At 37.3% G+C, this 17,692-nt stretch overlaps 1 protein-coding gene and 1 long non-coding RNA gene across 10 annotated transcripts in view; one reads left to right on the top strand and one right to left on the bottom strand.

Annotated features, from left to right (window-relative positions):
- Window positions 1–17,692, bottom strand: part of gbf1 (golgi brefeldin A resistant guanine nucleotide exchange factor 1) — a 267,167-nt gene that overhangs the window by 19,623 nt on the left and 229,852 nt on the right. For 8 of the 9 annotated variants that reach the window (XM_048563288.2, XM_048563287.2, XM_048563286.2 and 5 more), the window contains 8 exons: window positions 16,167–16,343; window positions 13,560–13,624; window positions 12,027–12,150; window positions 10,634–10,705; window positions 10,097–10,191; window positions 6,613–6,766; window positions 4,715–4,940; window positions 2,683–2,843 (listed from right to left, as the gene is read on the bottom strand). In XM_048563288.2, the coding sequence (XP_048419245.1) occupies window positions 2,683–2,843; window positions 4,715–4,940; window positions 6,613–6,766; window positions 10,097–10,191; window positions 10,634–10,705; window positions 12,027–12,150; window positions 13,560–13,624; window positions 16,167–16,343 (1,074 nt within the window). The remainder of the gene's footprint in view (window positions 1–2,682; window positions 2,844–4,714; window positions 4,941–6,612; window positions 6,767–10,096; window positions 10,192–10,633; window positions 10,706–12,026; window positions 12,151–13,559; window positions 13,625–16,166; window positions 16,344–17,692) is intronic. The other variant, XM_048563291.2, reaches the window with a different exon arrangement.
- LOC125467463 (uncharacterized) lies at window positions 6,950–16,873 on the top strand. Its single transcript, XR_007250639.1, has 3 exons — window positions 6,950–7,126; window positions 7,733–7,841; window positions 16,114–16,873. It is a non-coding gene; the product is annotated as an uncharacterized LOC125467463 (long non-coding RNA).

Genomic DNA, 17,692 nt, shown 5'->3' with positions numbered 1-17,692 from the left:
CTGTTATTACAAAATGGAAAAAGAAACAATTTCAATCCCATTCAGTATATCGTTCTATGAAGACCAAAGGATTCATGTTACACTGTCAAAGCAATCAGTTTCTGGCAACTTCCCAGATTTCCATGCTGTGTGGGAAAAAATACAGTAGACAGCAAAAGCATTCAAAACAAAGGCAGCATAAATTTGCCCTATTGTTTAGCTGGCTCACAAATGCCATTAGAGACTGCAAATTGTTGAATGTAGCAAAGCATTATTCTGGTTGGGAAGCAGCTCAAACAATATCCATTTGCTAGACTAGCAGGTGTGACAGATGGCAGGCAAAGGTGCACCGTGACCACAGTATTCCAGATGTGGTCTCACCATTGCTCTGTAAAACTGAAGCATAGTGCCCCTACTTTTGTATTCAATTCTCCTTATAATAAATAATAACATTCTATTAGCTTTCCTAATTACCTGCTGTACTTGCTTAAAAACATTTTGCATTTCATTCACCACGACAAAAACCTCTGCCATCTTTCCTCATTTAGATAATATGGTTATTTTGTACTCTTCCCACCAAAACAGCCAAATTTGTATTTTTCCACTTTATATTCCATTTACCACACCTTTGCCAATTCACATAGCCTATCTATATCCCTTTGTGCAATATGGACTTTTTCTCTGTTCACAGATGCTGCCAAGACTTGCTGCTTTTCAGTATGTTGTTTCCATTTCAGATCTTGATCATCCATTGTTATTTTGCTTTAATACATCCCTTTGTAACTCCCTTGTGTCCTCTTCCCTAGCTATTGTTGCATCATCAGAAAGTACAGCAACCGTTTCTCTATCCCTTCATCCAATACTTGTATAACTTACAAAAGGTGATTGTTCAGATCCCTGTGGCACACCACTCATTATATCCTGTTAACCAGACAAGGACCCATTTAAGACTACTCTCAGATTCCTGACGGCCAATCTTCTATCCACATCAATATCTAACCCCTACACCGTGAGCTTTTATTTTCACAATACCTTTGAGGTACATTATCGAATGCTTTTGGAATTCCAAGTAGACTAAATTTAACAATTCCCCTTTATCAACAGCATGTTATTTTCTTAACAACCCCAATAATTTGATGAAACATGATTTCCCTTTCACACAACCATGTTAACTCTGCCCAACTACCTTAAACTTTTGTGCCCTACTATCTTTAATAATAGTTTCTAAAAATTTCCCCAGTGTCAAATGTAAAGCAAAACTGATTTGTAATTTATGCTTTCTGCCTCTATCCCATTTTTTGAACAAAGGATTTACATTCACTCATGTGCGAACCTGATGGAACCTTCCCCAAATTTAGGAAATTGTGAAATATTAAAACCATGCTTTAAACCAGTGCATCAACTATCTCACTAGCCACTACATTAGAAATCCTAGGATGAAGTCTGATGCTGATCTAGGCACTTGTCGGTCGATAACTGGAACAATTTAGTCAGTACAGTTGTAATTTTGAGTTTCTCCTGCTCTTCAATTTCCTGATCTATACCTAATTCTGGGGCATTACTTTTATCCTCTATGGTGAAGACCAACACAAAATAGCTGCCAATTCATCTGCCATCTCTGTATTTTCACTTATTAATCATCCCAATTCCCTTTCAATAGGACCAATTCTCTCTTTTGTAACTGATTTTCTTTTGAGAAATCTATAGAAGACCTTACTAACTGTTTTTGCATTTCTGGATAACTTTCTCTTGTACTCTAATTGCTCCTTCGTTTTTGTTAATATTTGCTTTTTTGAAATTCTGTACAATCTTCTGACCTTCTACTTACTTTTGCATAATAACATGTTCTTTCCCCCCGCCCCCAAGTTTGATGTTATCTTTAGCGTCTCCAATTAACTACAGGTGGTGGGTATTCTCTCAATTTTTCGTCTCCATTAGAATGCACCAATTCCGTATTCCGTATTCCCTGAAATAACTGTTTCCACTGCGTGTCAATTCATCAATTCCTTAACCTTGTGGTTGAAACATAACTGGCCTCTGAAATGGACTAGCAATGCATTCAGTGCCAATGGAATTAAAGAGGAATGACAAATGCCAGGTTTGTCAGCAACTATCACATCTTGAAAGAATTCAAAGCTCAGTGGGCAATGGCACCAAAATCACAGAGTAGCTGGTATGGAGAAAGAAAAATCTTAGTACTGTGGATAAGTCGTAACTGCTGTATAAATCACATGCTTTTCCTATACAGTGTGGCAACTGCTTCAGTTGAAACCATTTCCAAAGTAACCTGAGGATAGAAACTTATGTAACTGGCAAAAGATCCAGAGATGAGGCGACTTCTTTCAAAAATGACTAAGTTGTTATCTGTAATGCAGTGCTTGAAAGGGTGGTGGTAATTTCAAAAGTAAGTTGCTTAAAAAAGTAGAATTTACACGGTTAGGGAGACAGACTAAGCGGGTAGTTTCATTCGAAGAGCTGAGACAATGGAGGTTACAGTTCCATGGACAAATGCATTTAATATCGACGTGACAAGATGGATAACATATTCAGTGATATCTTAGCATGTGTGCTATGATGCTCCAGATTATTACAGTGATGTAATCAGCTTTAACTTTTTTTTTGCAAAAGGTCATTGCAATGGCTTCTAAAACATGGAAATATACAGAAATCGAAGTGTGCACTGTTCACTAGTATGTGACTCACCACCAGCCAGCCACTGCTGGCAACGTCAACATCAGTGGCAGAACGGTGTACCTTAGTCTGCTTGCCATGTTCGGTGTAGACTTCAGAGTCTGAAGTGTAGCCACGATCTGAACTAACTTCGTTGGCATGGTAAGATACAATTTCACTATCGGATTGTGCACCTGTAAAAAAACACAATAGAAGTGTTGACAGTTTATGCTAAGTATTGATGTATTTTCTCTTTGGGAGAGGAAAGAAGAACATCAAGAAAGAATCTGTTTTTATTTTACAGCAGTTGACAGCTGAAACGCATTGCATTTCACCAACAAGATGCACGTCCCAAAATAGTGATTTCTGGATCTTGCTGTTCATATGGTCTAAATTTAAAGAAACATTATCATATAAAGGCTTTGAAAAGCCTGTCCTTTCAGCACTACCAGGTGAGAATCTCAAGTCAGATTGGGTCATTTTTAATAATATTCTAACCTTTTTCCTTGACTGGCCATCAATACTCTGCTACTGACCATTCAGACTCAGTGTTCTGGAACAACAAAACCCGTGTTCATCAAACTCCTCCTTTAAAACCCTCTTTAAAACTCACATTTTTGACCAAGCTGTGTTACCTTTTCTGGTTCAATAGTCATGTTCATCTGATAAATCTCCTGTGAAACACATTGCTTTAGTTTTAGTTCAGTGTTCATATGAAGGCAAGTTGTCAATGACATTGTCAAGTCCTGTAAATTGATGGGCGGAAACATCTTACATGCAACTCCGCATGACACAGGCCACTCAGCTCAGTCTGCATATAAGCAGAAAAGAACATTTTCCCTATTTCTCTAAAACAAGAGCACAGTGTCATGTTTCAATAATCTCAGACTATTGCTATTAGCACAAGGTCAGCTCAAGTACAAGACTCAACTAATAAATTGGCATGGTTTGTCTTTAACCCAAGGATCCAGGTGCTCAGGCTCCAGAAGCTATGGTCAATAAAGGTAGAATTCATGTCATTTATTCTTTACAAGTTGGATTGAGGCTGATTTGAGGTCAGCTGACCTCAAATGTACAAATCTACAGATCAGGCAGTTTCACAGAATTAATGCACTGATTTTCCAACATGCCCAACCTAGAAAGGGAACTCTATTGCTTCACTGTAACATTTATTTTGATTTACTGAATATGTTTGAAAGCCACACCTCCATTATAGACCTACATCAAATCAGATAGAAGTATTCTAAACAAGGTATTCACATTCTATACATAGAAGTTTGAACACTTAGTAATGCTGAGTGAACCTTGATCCAGAGACTCAGAAGTAGCTCTTCTGTACAGTAACATGTAGCTTGAGACTTAGAACAAGAAAGCAGTAGTCGGGGAAATTGTACTTTCCAAAAATAAAACATGAGCAACTCTGGAGGAAGGTTTTTTTTTTAAAAAATAAACAGGCAAAATCTGTATATCTAAGGAGGAAAATATCTTTCTCAGGTGTTCTAAGCTTCAAACGTTTAACAGACATTTTCCATTAACTGCAAAATATCAGCAATATTCTCGCAGAAGAGCACAAAGCATAATGTTTAATTGCCATTTTTGCTATCACTAAGGGGATAAGGGATTATTACAAAACACAGCTCTAGTTTCCTTCTTAAAATCACTCAAAATGAAAACATCACTTGCCTTTTAAATTTAATTATCTTTCTTGGCATTAATGCTATAACTTACTTATCAATCATTAGATCTGCCATTATTGACACTTATAAGCTTATTTAGAATTCAGCATTTGGACCAATCAGCATTAGTTGAGTCCTTTCTAAATCAAAGTGGTCTTATAAAATATAGTAAGTGAGATGATTCTTAAGCCTCTATTTACAATTAAAAGTAGCTGAAGCACAGGTGTTTACCATTCTCCTTATGTTCTTGTTTTTTTGCCTTTACTAGTGCTTCTGCTGTTTTTAAACAGCTGAAATGAAGCAAACACCAGATGCTTATCAGCAGGCAAAGCTTCTCCTTGTAACAACACTGAGGCCTCTTAGTAACTGAGTTATTCTGTAAATCTAACCTGCGTCATGGCTATCGACTCCCGACGTTATCTGTAGAGCAGGTGGAGGTTTGACTCCTGCTCCAATGCACTCCAAGAGAGTAAACAAGGTGCACCAATCATCACTAGAGTGAATATTAGCAGCATTGGTCTTCAACAGCTCGTGGAGGCCATATGCAATTTGTCGGCTCACTCTTGACAAGACAGTTGGCTTCATCATGAGAAGAACTCGCAAGGACAGCAACACCTGAAAAATTAATGAGAATATTCTTTCCAAAAACTCATTCAACGTATTTTATTCTGGTTTTTGAAACTTGATTAAAACTGGTGCAAGTTAACACATCATGGGAGCACAAAAAAAAATCACAGAAATGCCACAGAAACAGTTTATTGGATTCTTCATTCCTTCTATGAGTCTCATTGGACTCTGTTGAGTATTCGTGACACGAGGGAACTAAATAAAAGTTTTATTTCAAAGAAAGCAATAGATTTACTCAAACAATTTGTGTATTCTCTTCCCGTTTGCATTGGAATACTGACAATGTAGTTTCAATCTTGTGACTGAGGGATTCTGTTTGGATACAGTAAGATGTGTTTTACTAGACATCTAAATCTGCTGAGTTTCATACCTCCTGCTCAAATTTTTAAAACATTTTCATTCATGGGATGTGGGCATTGCTGGTCAGGCCGGTATTTATTGCCCATCCCTAGTTGCCCTCGAGAAGGCGATGGTTAGATGCCTTCTTGAACCACTACAGTCTTTTTGATACAAGGGCACCCAAAATATTGTTTGGAAAGGACTTCCAGGATTTTAAACAGAGACACTAAAGGAACAGTAATAGACGTCCAAATCAGAAGACTTGGAGGAGAACTTGCAAATGGTACTGTTTCTATATATCAGCCCTTGTCCTTCCAGATGCTAGTGTTCACGGGATTTGGAAGGTGTAAAGGAGTATTGGTGAATTGCTACAGAGCATCTTCTAGATGGTACACACTGTTGCTACTTGTGGATCAGTGGTGGAGGGTGTCAATGGTTGTGGATGTGTAACTAATTAATTGCACAGTACCAGTCTGCAGCACAAACATCACAAAATATTCGACATTATCTTTGTGTCAGTTTAAAAGAAAAACTCCCATTGACATCACTGAATTTTCTTAAATATTCATCAGGTTGCCCCATGGTCTTTTACTTTTCTTACAGATTAGATCAAGAAGCTGCAGAAAGTATTTTAATCTGTCCAAAAATGATTCTTTCTGCATCAAGATTGAGTTGCAGAGAACTAAGAAAGCCAAAAAGATGTTTTATGTGAATGTTCATTGTAGAGTTGCTATTCCAATTATTCAATTTCCATTTGGAACAATCTAGTTAAGTTAAATCTAACAGAAATAATACAAAAACTATTTGACTTATTGGCTAGACAATCATTTTGCAACCTTATTTGGGGAAGGATGTCAAGATCATGGGAAGACCAGAAAATGCAAGTTTTATGAGAATGAAAGTTTTAGTAATGAGCTCTGTACAGTAGAATAGGGGAGGTTAGATTAGACTGCTCAAAATTATTACAGGTTCAGGGAAAGTAAAAAAGCAAAAAATTGTTTTGTTTTACAGGACAAGAGGATAAAATATCTTGAAAATAAGAACGGTTATGGGAAAAGGGAAGGGAATATAATTAAGCGCTCTTCAGACAGTGCATTTGCTATGGACCAAACAGCTCTAATACTCTGAGTCTCTTGTGCCAGTTTTAACTTTAGAAGCAAAACGGTTTTGAGCAAGTTACAATGTCACCCCAAGTTGCAAAGTTAAATTTAAACATCCATTTAATGCTCATTAATATAAAGCTGGGTTAACAAGCTGAAGTTAGAACAAAAGAATGTGAAAGCTTTGTTATTAGAAGTTCAGTTGCAGTTTTTCTCAATACCTGTGGGCTGATCTCCTCTCTGCGCAGTAACCGTATTGCCAGGCGGAGAAGACCAACAACTGCTCTTTCAACAAGAAAGCATTGCTCTGTGGCATGAACAGTCAAATGGTAGAAGTGATCTCGTACAGTTTGCCAGACAAAGGAAACACGATCTCTTTAGGATGGAAGGAGAAAAAGATGGGGTTAAAACAAAAGAGAACCACCTCTTCATTCAGGTTTTGCTGAAGTAATCAAAGAGTGGAAGAAATGTGAATCCCTGCAGTTTAAAAAAGTACAGAGGTGCTCCATAGAAGTCCTCTTGACTGGAGAGTTTTTATTTTTGTTCATAGATGCAAGAGCCACTGGATATGACAGCTTATCCTGCCAATCGTAATGGTCCTCAAGAAGTTGTAAGCTGCCTTCTTAAACTGCTGCAGTCCATTTGGTACAAATAAATCTATTTTGCTGCAAGGGAATTCCAGGATTTTCAACTACAGATGGTGAGGAAAAAGCAGCACAGTTCCAATTTGGGAAGGTACGTTGTTTACAGGGGAACTTTGCAGGTGGTGACATACTAATGCATCAGCAATCGTTGACTTTCTTGATGTTAGAAATCATGGGTATGGAAAATGTTGTCAAAGGGGCCTTAGTGAGTTGCTGCATCACTTGTACATCAGGCTTGTCTAGCAGGCAGCCTCTGGGTCCCAGTGCTGCCCACCAAGGCACCCAATGTGACTCACTAAGATATTGTTCAAACTACAGGCAAGTATAACTGGGAGATTTTTGAAAGGAGATAGGCTCACTAAGTGTGTATCAGCAGCAAACATGGGAGAGGAATATACTAATTGGAGGAGCAGTGCAAAATGAGTGGTTTCAGTCAACCTGAAGCATGGACCTTTAGTGAATCTGAAGGCCAGGGATTCAGAGGATTTTCTTGATTTAAGGAGGGGGGTACCGAGAGTAGAATCACTGGGCATGGTGAAAGAGAATCAGTGAGGTTGCTGCACGGCCAATTTCACACGGGGAAGCAGAGAGGACAGACACACTCGGACCGATGTTAATTGTCAAATGTCATAGGCCCAAGTGACTGACAGGTAAGACTGCACCAGATACACACCCACTCTATCCATCTTTCTCCTAGCTCCACAATGAAAGCTGCAAGAGGAAAACCTAGTTTGGAAGGCAATCCGTTTTCATATGAATTTAACCAACGTCAGCCTGGAATATGAGCTAACCAGAGACAAACCAAGGTCAGTGTTATTTAAACACAATTCTTCAGCTTGACTCAGAGTTGTACAGCATGGAAACAGACCTTTTGGTCCAACTCATCCACACCAACCAGACATCCTGATCTGACCTCTGCCAGTATTTGGCCCAAATCCCTCTAAACCCTTCCTATTTGTATACCCATCCAGATGCCTTTTAAATGTTATAATTGTTCCCACCTCTACCACTTCCTCTAGTAGCTTGTTCCACATATGCAGCACCCTCTGCATGAAAAAGTTACCCCTCAGGCCCTATTTAAGTCTTTCTTCTCGCACTCCTTACCCCCTTCTTTAGTGATCAGGACTTTGGCCAGAGACTTTTTTCTGTCTTTAATTCTGCTTCTTTACCAAAAAGACAAAGAATTTTTATTAGCTAGTTCTCCTGCTTGGCACTATTTAACAATAATTTTTATTAATTTGGCCTGGACTGCTTTTCTGCAACTTTACTTACTGTTGCATAAAATATTATCTTTCCGAAATTAATTGAATGAGAGAAAAAAGAAAATGTGTCCCCTCATGTAAAGTTTGACAAAGGTACACATTGCTGCTTCTGTACTATGTTGGAGGGAGTGAATGTTTAAGATGACGGATGTGGTGCCAGTCGAGTGGATTGCTTTGAGTTGGATGGTATTGTTGGACCCGCATGAGTCCAGCCAAATGCACAGTACTGCACCACAGTCCTAACTTCTATCTTGTGGAAGATAAACAGGCTTTAGGGAGTCAGGTGGTGAGCTACTCAATGCAGTATTCTTAGTCTCTGATCTGCCCTTATAGCCATATCTGCCTGGTCTAATTCATTTTCTGGACAATGGTCACAGAATCACTGAACTGTTATGCTTTATGAAAAAACTTTCCGGTCCATTGTGTCTGCTTACTACAGTATCCAAAGCCTGGAGCCCTTTTTTGATATCATGTGGAGTGAATCAAATAGACTCAAGATTGGCATCAATGATGCTGGTGTCTTCAGAAGGAAACCAAAACAGCTCATCCATTTGGCGTTTCCGGATGAAGGTTTCTATCACCCAGATGTTCACCAATTGGCGACATTAGATGATAACGTAGATCCATACATGCAAAGCATTTGAGAACCCCAAAACCCAGAAGACAATTCTCACCATCTTTCTACCAGCCTAAATGTCCTTCAAAAGCAGGGGTAAAGGATAAACTATGGAGTGACAACTGGGAACCCTGGCACTCACATGGCCTCTTTCTGTGACATAACTTTTCCATGGTTCTAAGCACATGTTGTGCCGAAGAGGGGAAGCTGCTGAACCTAGCCTATCATGTAATCAACCAGTTAGGAAAGAGAACTTAAAAGTAATCTTATTTTACATAGATGTCACTATGTTACTCATTTCCTGGAAAACTAGGACATAAAACATTTTTAAAAAATCTCTCGGGTTAGATACAACTGGATACAATGTCTTACTAGTCTGAAGATTTCTACACAGCAGCTCAATACTTTGTCCCAAGCTTGAAACTCCAAGCGGATTCAAGAAGCATAAGAAAGCAAAGCAACAGAATTGTACTGTAACAAATCATGTACAAACAGTAAGCTGCTGCATTACCAGTTTTCTGTAACATTGACCCCCATTTTCAATTAGATACTCAACAGGGGAAGGCCCACAATATGGTTGCTTCATTAAATCTTGACAATGCTAAACAAGGAATTACAAAGGACAAAATAAATTGAGCATTGCTCACCACCTTCTCCAACATTAAATAAAGCTTTAACAATTGGACCTGCAAGTTGTGGTAAATGACTCTCAAACAACATGTTCCTGTTAAAAAGAAAGTATCTTATTATCTTAATAAGGATTCTGGTGATATATTTCATCATCTCCAGATGAATTACTAAAGTACATTATAAAATGAAAATTTCAAAATTGCAAACAGTTTCTTGGATGTTTCTAGAAATCTGCTTTTTCTACACTTCATGAAGGAGTACATATTAAATTAGAATAACTTCTAAAAATCAGCTGAACTCAAGTGATGGGCTGTTAGCTGACAAAATATATCCTAATAGTTGCCAGTTTCATCCCGGAAATAAGGGAAAACTTATCTGGAAGAGTTGGTGAGATACTGTCATATTCTCCAACATGCGCACAAGAAACACCCAAAAAAGGGACGGACTATTTTCCACTATACGTTACGCTTGGCAATAAATCTGATTTGCATTCAGCTTCTGAGATTAATCACAGATTTACAAGCTTGAAATGAGCCAGCTGCTTCTCAATTACCTGTTTTCCAGCACTATCCTCAGCAGCATCTCTAAGCAAAATGCAGCGTCTTCTTCATCATAGGTCTCGTCATCTGGTGCCACAGAAATGAGAGCCTGAAGAAATTCCAGGTTGGAGAAACAAATTTTAACATGGAGCAGGAGCAAGATAAAGCTCTTCAAATCTAAACAAGCCTATAACTTTCCAAAGAAGAAATATTAAAATTAAACTAATGTCACATCATGAATGCAACCTGACCAATCCTGCAATTTTATTAAAATACAAATGATTGCTCAGTGTGACAGATTGGTGTACCCCTGTGTTGTGCGTCAACTATACATCCTAAACTGACTAAATAATTGAGTTTAACTCCTTACCAAATTCTTGCAACATGTCCTCCAACAAAATTCATCAATCTTTGTGACAAATAAGTAATAACCTAGATTTGCCTCATTACAATCATCTTAATGGGACAGGATACATTAGCAGCGAAACAGAACTGACCACACTTAAGACCCAAAATCATTGTGAAACATTTTTGTACTGTTTATAAAATACCTTCATCAATTCTTGAAGAGACTCGAGCTGAAGGAATTTACTCTCCGTAATCAACTTTTCAGGGTCACATTGCTAAAATGAAAAAGTCAAGTCAGATAGCTGAAAATTGTAAGATCGGCTGTCATGAGTTGTCACTCACATAAAACAAAGAACCATCAATACTAGAAATCTTAAACAGAAGCAGAAATTGTTGAAAAAAAAACTCAGCTAGTTTGGCACCTTCTGTGGAGGGAAAATACCATTAAAGGTTTGAATCCAGTGACCCTTCTTAAGAATTTCATTTTCTGTCCATAGATACTGCCAGAACTGCCGAATTTCTCCAGAAATTTCAATTTCTGTGACTAACTGTCACTCATCAGAGTAGCATTCCACGTGATGCCAAACATACATTCAGCCAAAAAATACACATTGTTTTGACATGAAGTCAAATAATATGAAATTGCTTGAAAAGTAATCATATTTCATGAATATTTCAAGCTTTTTGGGAAAAAGCTCAGGATATGAATTAGATTTTTAGCAAATGTCTATGAAAAAATGATTTTACAGAATTTATGGAAGGAGATAGCTTATTGAATTAAGTCTTAAGTTTGGTACAGCAACTACGTGCGCATTGTCATTATATTATAATGATTTTGAAGGTTTTGTTTGGTGGCTCCTCTAACAACATTGGATGGGGAAAGTGAAAGTTGGGTCTATCGATTCTGTAGGAGGACAGAAGGAGACACACTGTTGGAAGATGAAGTGCTGCTATAATTGTTGATTTGCAGCATAGTTAAAAAGTTAGAGCAGCCCTACAGTCTGGTAGAACTACAGTGACTTTACCTTTATTAAAGGCACACGGTGTTGCATTTACATAATGGTGTTTGGGATCTTTGCCTGGTACAACCTCAAGATTCCATTACCCAAAGCATGTGTGGATCTTCCCAAGATGAAACATTTTTAAGAACCCACGTGGTGATATTTACGTAACTTAATTTCAAAATCTGTCATTGATGTGTGGTCACCTCCTCCCTTCATTATTGCATGTAAACGCATAGTACGAAGATAAGAGAATCATTTCAATTCTTCTTAAACACTAATAATAAGGATATACTCAGAATAAAATATGTTGATCCTTGCCTAACCTATTAAAAGGTACTGAAAGGATCATTACAAATTGCATAAACAAAATTAATGGGGGAAAGAAAGTAGAAATCACAAATGGAATAATGCGGCAAATCTGAGCTAATGACCCAATGATTAGAAAGTGCTATTTTCCCACACACATACCATAGCTTTCATTGATGGTTAAGCTGCATTTAATGTATTAGAAACCACAAAAATCCACCAAATACAAACCATCTTCCAAGTTAAAAATCTTCCAGGGCAATGAAGCATCATTAAGTAAATGTACCTTAATGCATTCCAGTGCTGCTTGTTTGGCCTCTTCATTCTCTATAGATGGTCCTCTTAGGCTGGATTGCTCATTACCACTTAATGTAAGCCAACTAACAAAGCTAAGGACTGTGGACTCTCCACTGCAATCCAAAAGAAAACATATTATCTAGAGGATTCTGAAGATCATTTTTATTGCCTAAAAACTGTACAAAAATTGTAGGAGAAATTTCAAAATCATTTAAGCTATTAAATGGTGCTGTCCAGCTAAAGAAGGGTCCCAACCCGAAATGTCAGCTTTCCTGCTCCTCTGATGCTGCCTGGCCTGCCATGTTCCTCCAGCTCCACACTATGTTATGTTGAAAATATGGTCAGTATGTAGTATTTCAAATCATACTCTAAATAACTCAAAATTTGTGTTTAATGATGCAGCTTTTTAAAAAAAAATCAACCTTGCCCAACAACAAAGAAGGGCAGCACAAAGCATTTAGTATCAGATCCATATATTTTAGAGAACTGATTTCACAATGGTAGCTTTACATAACAAGAACGGAACGTAACACATTGAACTATCAACACTTGATACCATTTAGTACATATCCTGGTTGGCTGTCAGCCAAAAAGTGAAGTTGAGACAGAATATCACGACAAAGCAATGAATAAAAATCATCCTTGGTTCACTTCTATCTGACAACGTTAACTGAAACTCTAGGAAACTACCTCAGCCCTCCCACTGCTGCTTCCCCCTCTCCAACACAGATTTCACCACTAACACTCCAGAATTTGAAAATTAAAATTGCCTGGACAACGATCAAGTTGTAATACAGGAGAAGATTCACAAAGAAATTAAGATGACTTGTTTAAAGAGAAATATTTGGTTTATTTATTGAAAAAACATAGCGGATGAGTAAAAAAATCTGGTTGCGTGATTGGAGGCTGCAGTTTCTACAATGAAACTCGGTGAACATATCCCCTCAAATAATCTGCAAAACATACTGCATTCCCTCTGTTCCACTGTAATTGCCCTCTTCTTTTCTTGTACCTCAGTGTCCTATCCTCATCTTCCCATGCACATTTTGCTGTCATCCATATTCCTCAACACATTTCTCTCCCACTACTGAGTCAACCCCTCTATCTCCTTACTCTTTCCTCCCTCAAGCTCCCTTCTGAGTTTCATTACTTTCTTCCTCACTTGAACACTACAATGGGTTTCACCTCCCCAGAAGCAATGCAAAGGAACCATCAACTTGCAAATTTTCTCCAAATAAAACTAAATAAACAGGACAAATAAAAGTCTGAAACAATCATAGCACTGTAACGCGGGATTTGAGGGGAGAGGGGATGGTGCTCAGTTGTGATCTTGAATGACAATGTTCAAACCGCATCACAACTCTGGTAGTTCATGTAAGCTCTGCCTCTGTAACTTGCAATTCACTCTCTACTGGAGTTGAATGTTTAATGGTCCCTTGTAGGCTATGGCTAATTGCCAAATAATACTGGAAATCTAAAAAACTCAAGGACAATTTTAGTCATTCAATGGATTAAATCCTACCGATTTGAGGGGGTTTCTTCACGCTGGAGAGAGATTTTCCCATTGGGTTCAACAAAGTCTTCAACCTACATGAACAAATTGACTTACAGCATCATAATTAGTCATTCCTATTTAAGTTAAATGACTTAAGAACAAAGTTTAGAAATAACTTTAAGCTAAAACTTCCAGCCCAACGAAGTAATTACATAATATAAAACAGGCACAACAGCAATTAAGAGCATTAAAAGATTAAACAGCAAAGAGTAAAATATTACTTAATATCAAAATGACCAGGTTTTCAAAACAGTTAAGACCTTGAAACCCCAGTATCAGATTGTAATGCTATTTCATATCTTAATATGAGAATGTCATACTTGGTTGTTGTTTCTACTTACATTTGGAAAGAACTTTTCATAAGCTTCTAACAGAACCATTTAATAAGAAAATGATTCAAAAATATTGAAAATCAACTATCTGGGAATTGAACAGCAGGTGGCAATGTCACACTGTTACAAGCAAGGTTAGACAACAATGATTAGTCCATTTATTAAAACATTTGCTTTGTTTTTTTCCATGTGGTTAGAGTTACTTGGTTATTAATATGTTAATGGGATGTGAACATCACTGGCTTGGTGAGCATTTATTGTCCATCCCTAACTGCCCTTGAGAAAGGATCAACAATGCATGTTGGCCTCGCCAGCAATATTTCCAACCCATAGAGGAATAAATAGAAGCGTAGACACTTAACAGGTGGAGATACAAGCAAACTAAAATACATAATGAAGGTTCAGAACTTCAGACAAGTTTGTAAAAACATGAGAAATCATGCCTTTGCAGATTTCTGAGCTTCATTTTCTCGGGCCATACTGTTTTCTAGGGACATATTACTTTCCAGCTCATCACTCAACATAAATGCCAAACTGACTTCCCTACTGAAGGCAAGATGTCCTCAAATCTAAATCCATCATACATGAACAGAACATGATTACTGGCATGATCTATAACGCATTGTTGAGCAGCATCATCCTGATGCTGTCTTTGACAATGCCCTGAAATTCATCGCTCTTCAAAGTCAGTGACATTTACAAAGCAGACGAAGCTCACCAGTTACACTCAAACATTATTATTACTGAAAATGATTCATCACTTTTTCTTTGAAGATCTTGATTGGCCCTAGAGCTTACAACCCCCATCTACTCAACCAACCTCTCCACTGCACCGTAGATTTAACATGAGGAATATAGTCAAACACTTCATTTTGGGGTGATTAATAAGTATAATGCACAATTCTAAATTTAAAGCTCATAAATCAAAACTCATTGTAAAATGAATTTTCAGCAGTATTACAAAAATGAAAGACACAGCTTGCACCAAAACTAATCACAATTCCAACCATCCTGCCTGAATACAGGCTGTTGGCCCAGCACTTTCGAGAGGATGATTTTACAAATATGCCAGCCCCACGACAATGGAATTTCACTGAACGAAACATGCGCTTTTCTATAAGGCTATGATTATTACAATAGTGATAAATGTTATATTGGAATCAAAGGAAATACAGCAATTGAGAGGTTGAAATGCCTTTTCGTGAAATCTGTTTCTCAAATTATGACCATGTTTTTGACAAAGGAATTAACTGGGATCTTTGATTCGACAGGCTGAAATAAACAAAAGTCAATTCAAAGCATTTAAAGCTAATTTAGTACTTAGCAGATTTTAAATCATGACAGTCTGTTAATGTAACTGAGATTAATATCATACTCAAATTTCAACAGATTAATATAACCAGCATCTTGCATTAGCAAAGAACTGAATTTCCAATATTAAAAGTTTAGGACATCAGATTACAAACCTTCTGATAACCACAAAAGCACAAATTGGTACTGATATGGCTATAATTTCAGCAACATCAGCCTTTTAACACAAAACTATGATTCTTGTCATTTACATGTTGCCAACCTACATTGTATAAATAATTTCTTCTATATTCCCACCATAGCTACACAATAGATTGAACCAGTGCTTTACAGCAGATTACAGAAAACATTAACAAAAGATATAAAAACGATATCAGAACTTTACAAGTTAAAATGATTGCTTCCTGGTGCCAATTTTGTATAGTTTCTTTGTGCAGGTAGTGTGCCCTTCAATTAATCAAGAGTGGATGAAGGCATGTTCTGGTGCCATACATTCTCACTAACATTTGATGTATAATGTTACAAGATGTTGCAATCATTCTGTTAACTAATTCTATTTTCAAAAATGAATGCCCATTTCTGATTTTGAATTTTTATTTCGTTCGTTTGCATAGTATGGACATCACTGGCTAATTAGAATTTTGCTTTCCTTTGGTTTTATTTTGTTTCAATATTTTAGGTGTGATCAAAAATTTACATCACCACTTTCAGATAAATGTATTTTGAAAGACTGAACATGCATTTGCCCACATATCAAAAGCTATCTTGATTCCTGATATGCATTTCCCGTAGGTTAGCATTGATTTCAATTTTTTTAAAAAATCACAGTGGCTGCTTATTTTTGTGATAAATATATCAATTTTCTTCTCTGCACACAGGGAACAACTACTGATAAGAATTTAACTGATCAACGAGACACGGAAATGTTTACCTCCACCATGGCTTTGGGCAATAGCTCAGCACGGAAAAGTTGCAGCATTGCATCCACAATGTTCTTCCATCCCTCTCGAAGAATGTCACCATGACGATGAGACAAATTAAACACCGTCTTGGCTGCAAGTTGAGCCTTTGAATTGCTACCAAAAACATTTGGAAGATTTTCCACAGTCTACAGGAAAAGAGGACAATACAATGGATTAACGGGCTGGTGGACAGTGCAGAAAATGTAGCAGATTTAATCAAAAAGGAGTTGAGGGTTACAACCCCTGAAAAATAAATTCAGTTAGCACAGCATTAGTTTCAATTAGATTTTGAGTGACATACACAAAAAGAGTAACATGAGCAATGTGGGCTGCAGTGAGACAGAAGAACAGAAACTTTGGGCAAAATGAAAGGAGAAGGCTAATGAGGAGAAGCGAGATTTCACTATATTCTCAAACTGACCACCACTTTTCACCAGCAGATCCATTAAGTGAGACAGCATAAAGCAAGGTTCACTGTTCTAAAAACTCAAGAATGGCGACAATATCGACCGTTTGAGCTGCTGAAATTAGGCAAGAATGTTAACGTTGAAGTCACGTGTATTTAGGCCAATTCGAGTATCAAGTGAATGATCTACCAAAAACTGGAAGATATCTGCATAACAATGCATTATAAAATGTCTAATTGTAATAAGTTTGTTTGAAACACACAACCTTCTCCTTAATTACTCAATTCAAAAATTTAATTATCTTATTTATGCACAAAGTCCCCTTAGCACAGGCTATTTATGGTAATTAGGCTTTTTTATTAAAACCTGCAAGAATTTTGTTTTCAGTTGACTTATAGTTTTCAATTGTTCATTTTAACTTCCATATTACATCTGTAGATCATGTCAATATCCAGTTCAATGCTCACAGCACTAATGCTAATAAGTCTGCAATCAGATATACACCATGTTAAAACCTCATTAAATAGAAATAATTTATTTGGATGTTCAGAACTTCCTCATCACAAAATAGAGCTATGCTATTCTGCGTACAACATTAATTAATTCTGCACTTTCCTGAAGATTGCTTTCCTACATAAACTTATTTGCTTACTTTTCCTTGACAATTTTGAAAGCAAATTCAATAAAAATTTGCAGAAAAATCTTTCAATGTTTAAAGTCTTAATATTGCAGATTAATTTTTCCAAAGAATCTTGATAATCCAATTCAAGACTGTAATTTCCACACTTAAGTAAGGAAGATTCAAACTGACTACACAAACATTCGGAAATACAAAAATAATTTAAACGATTATACAGTAAATGGAAAAGTCTTAGGGAAAATTGATGAACAGAGAGATCTGGGTGTTCAGGTCCATTGCTCCCTGAAGTTGACAAAGCAGGTCAGTAGGGTGGTCAGGAAGGCATATGGCATGCTTTCCTTCACTGGGCGGGGCATTGAGTACAAGAGTTGGCAGGTCATGTTGCAGTTGTATAGGACTTTGGTTCGGCCACATTTGGAATACTGTGTACAGCTCTGGTCGCCACATT

This window comes from Stegostoma tigrinum, chromosome 37, assembly GCF_030684315.1.
Source record: "Stegostoma tigrinum isolate sSteTig4 chromosome 37, sSteTig4.hap1, whole genome shotgun sequence".
Lineage (NCBI taxonomy): Eukaryota > Metazoa > Chordata > Chondrichthyes > Orectolobiformes > Stegostomatidae > Stegostoma > Stegostoma tigrinum.
The sequence above is the reverse complement of the archived record's forward strand: the minus strand, read 5'-3'. Positions and strand labels throughout refer to the sequence as shown.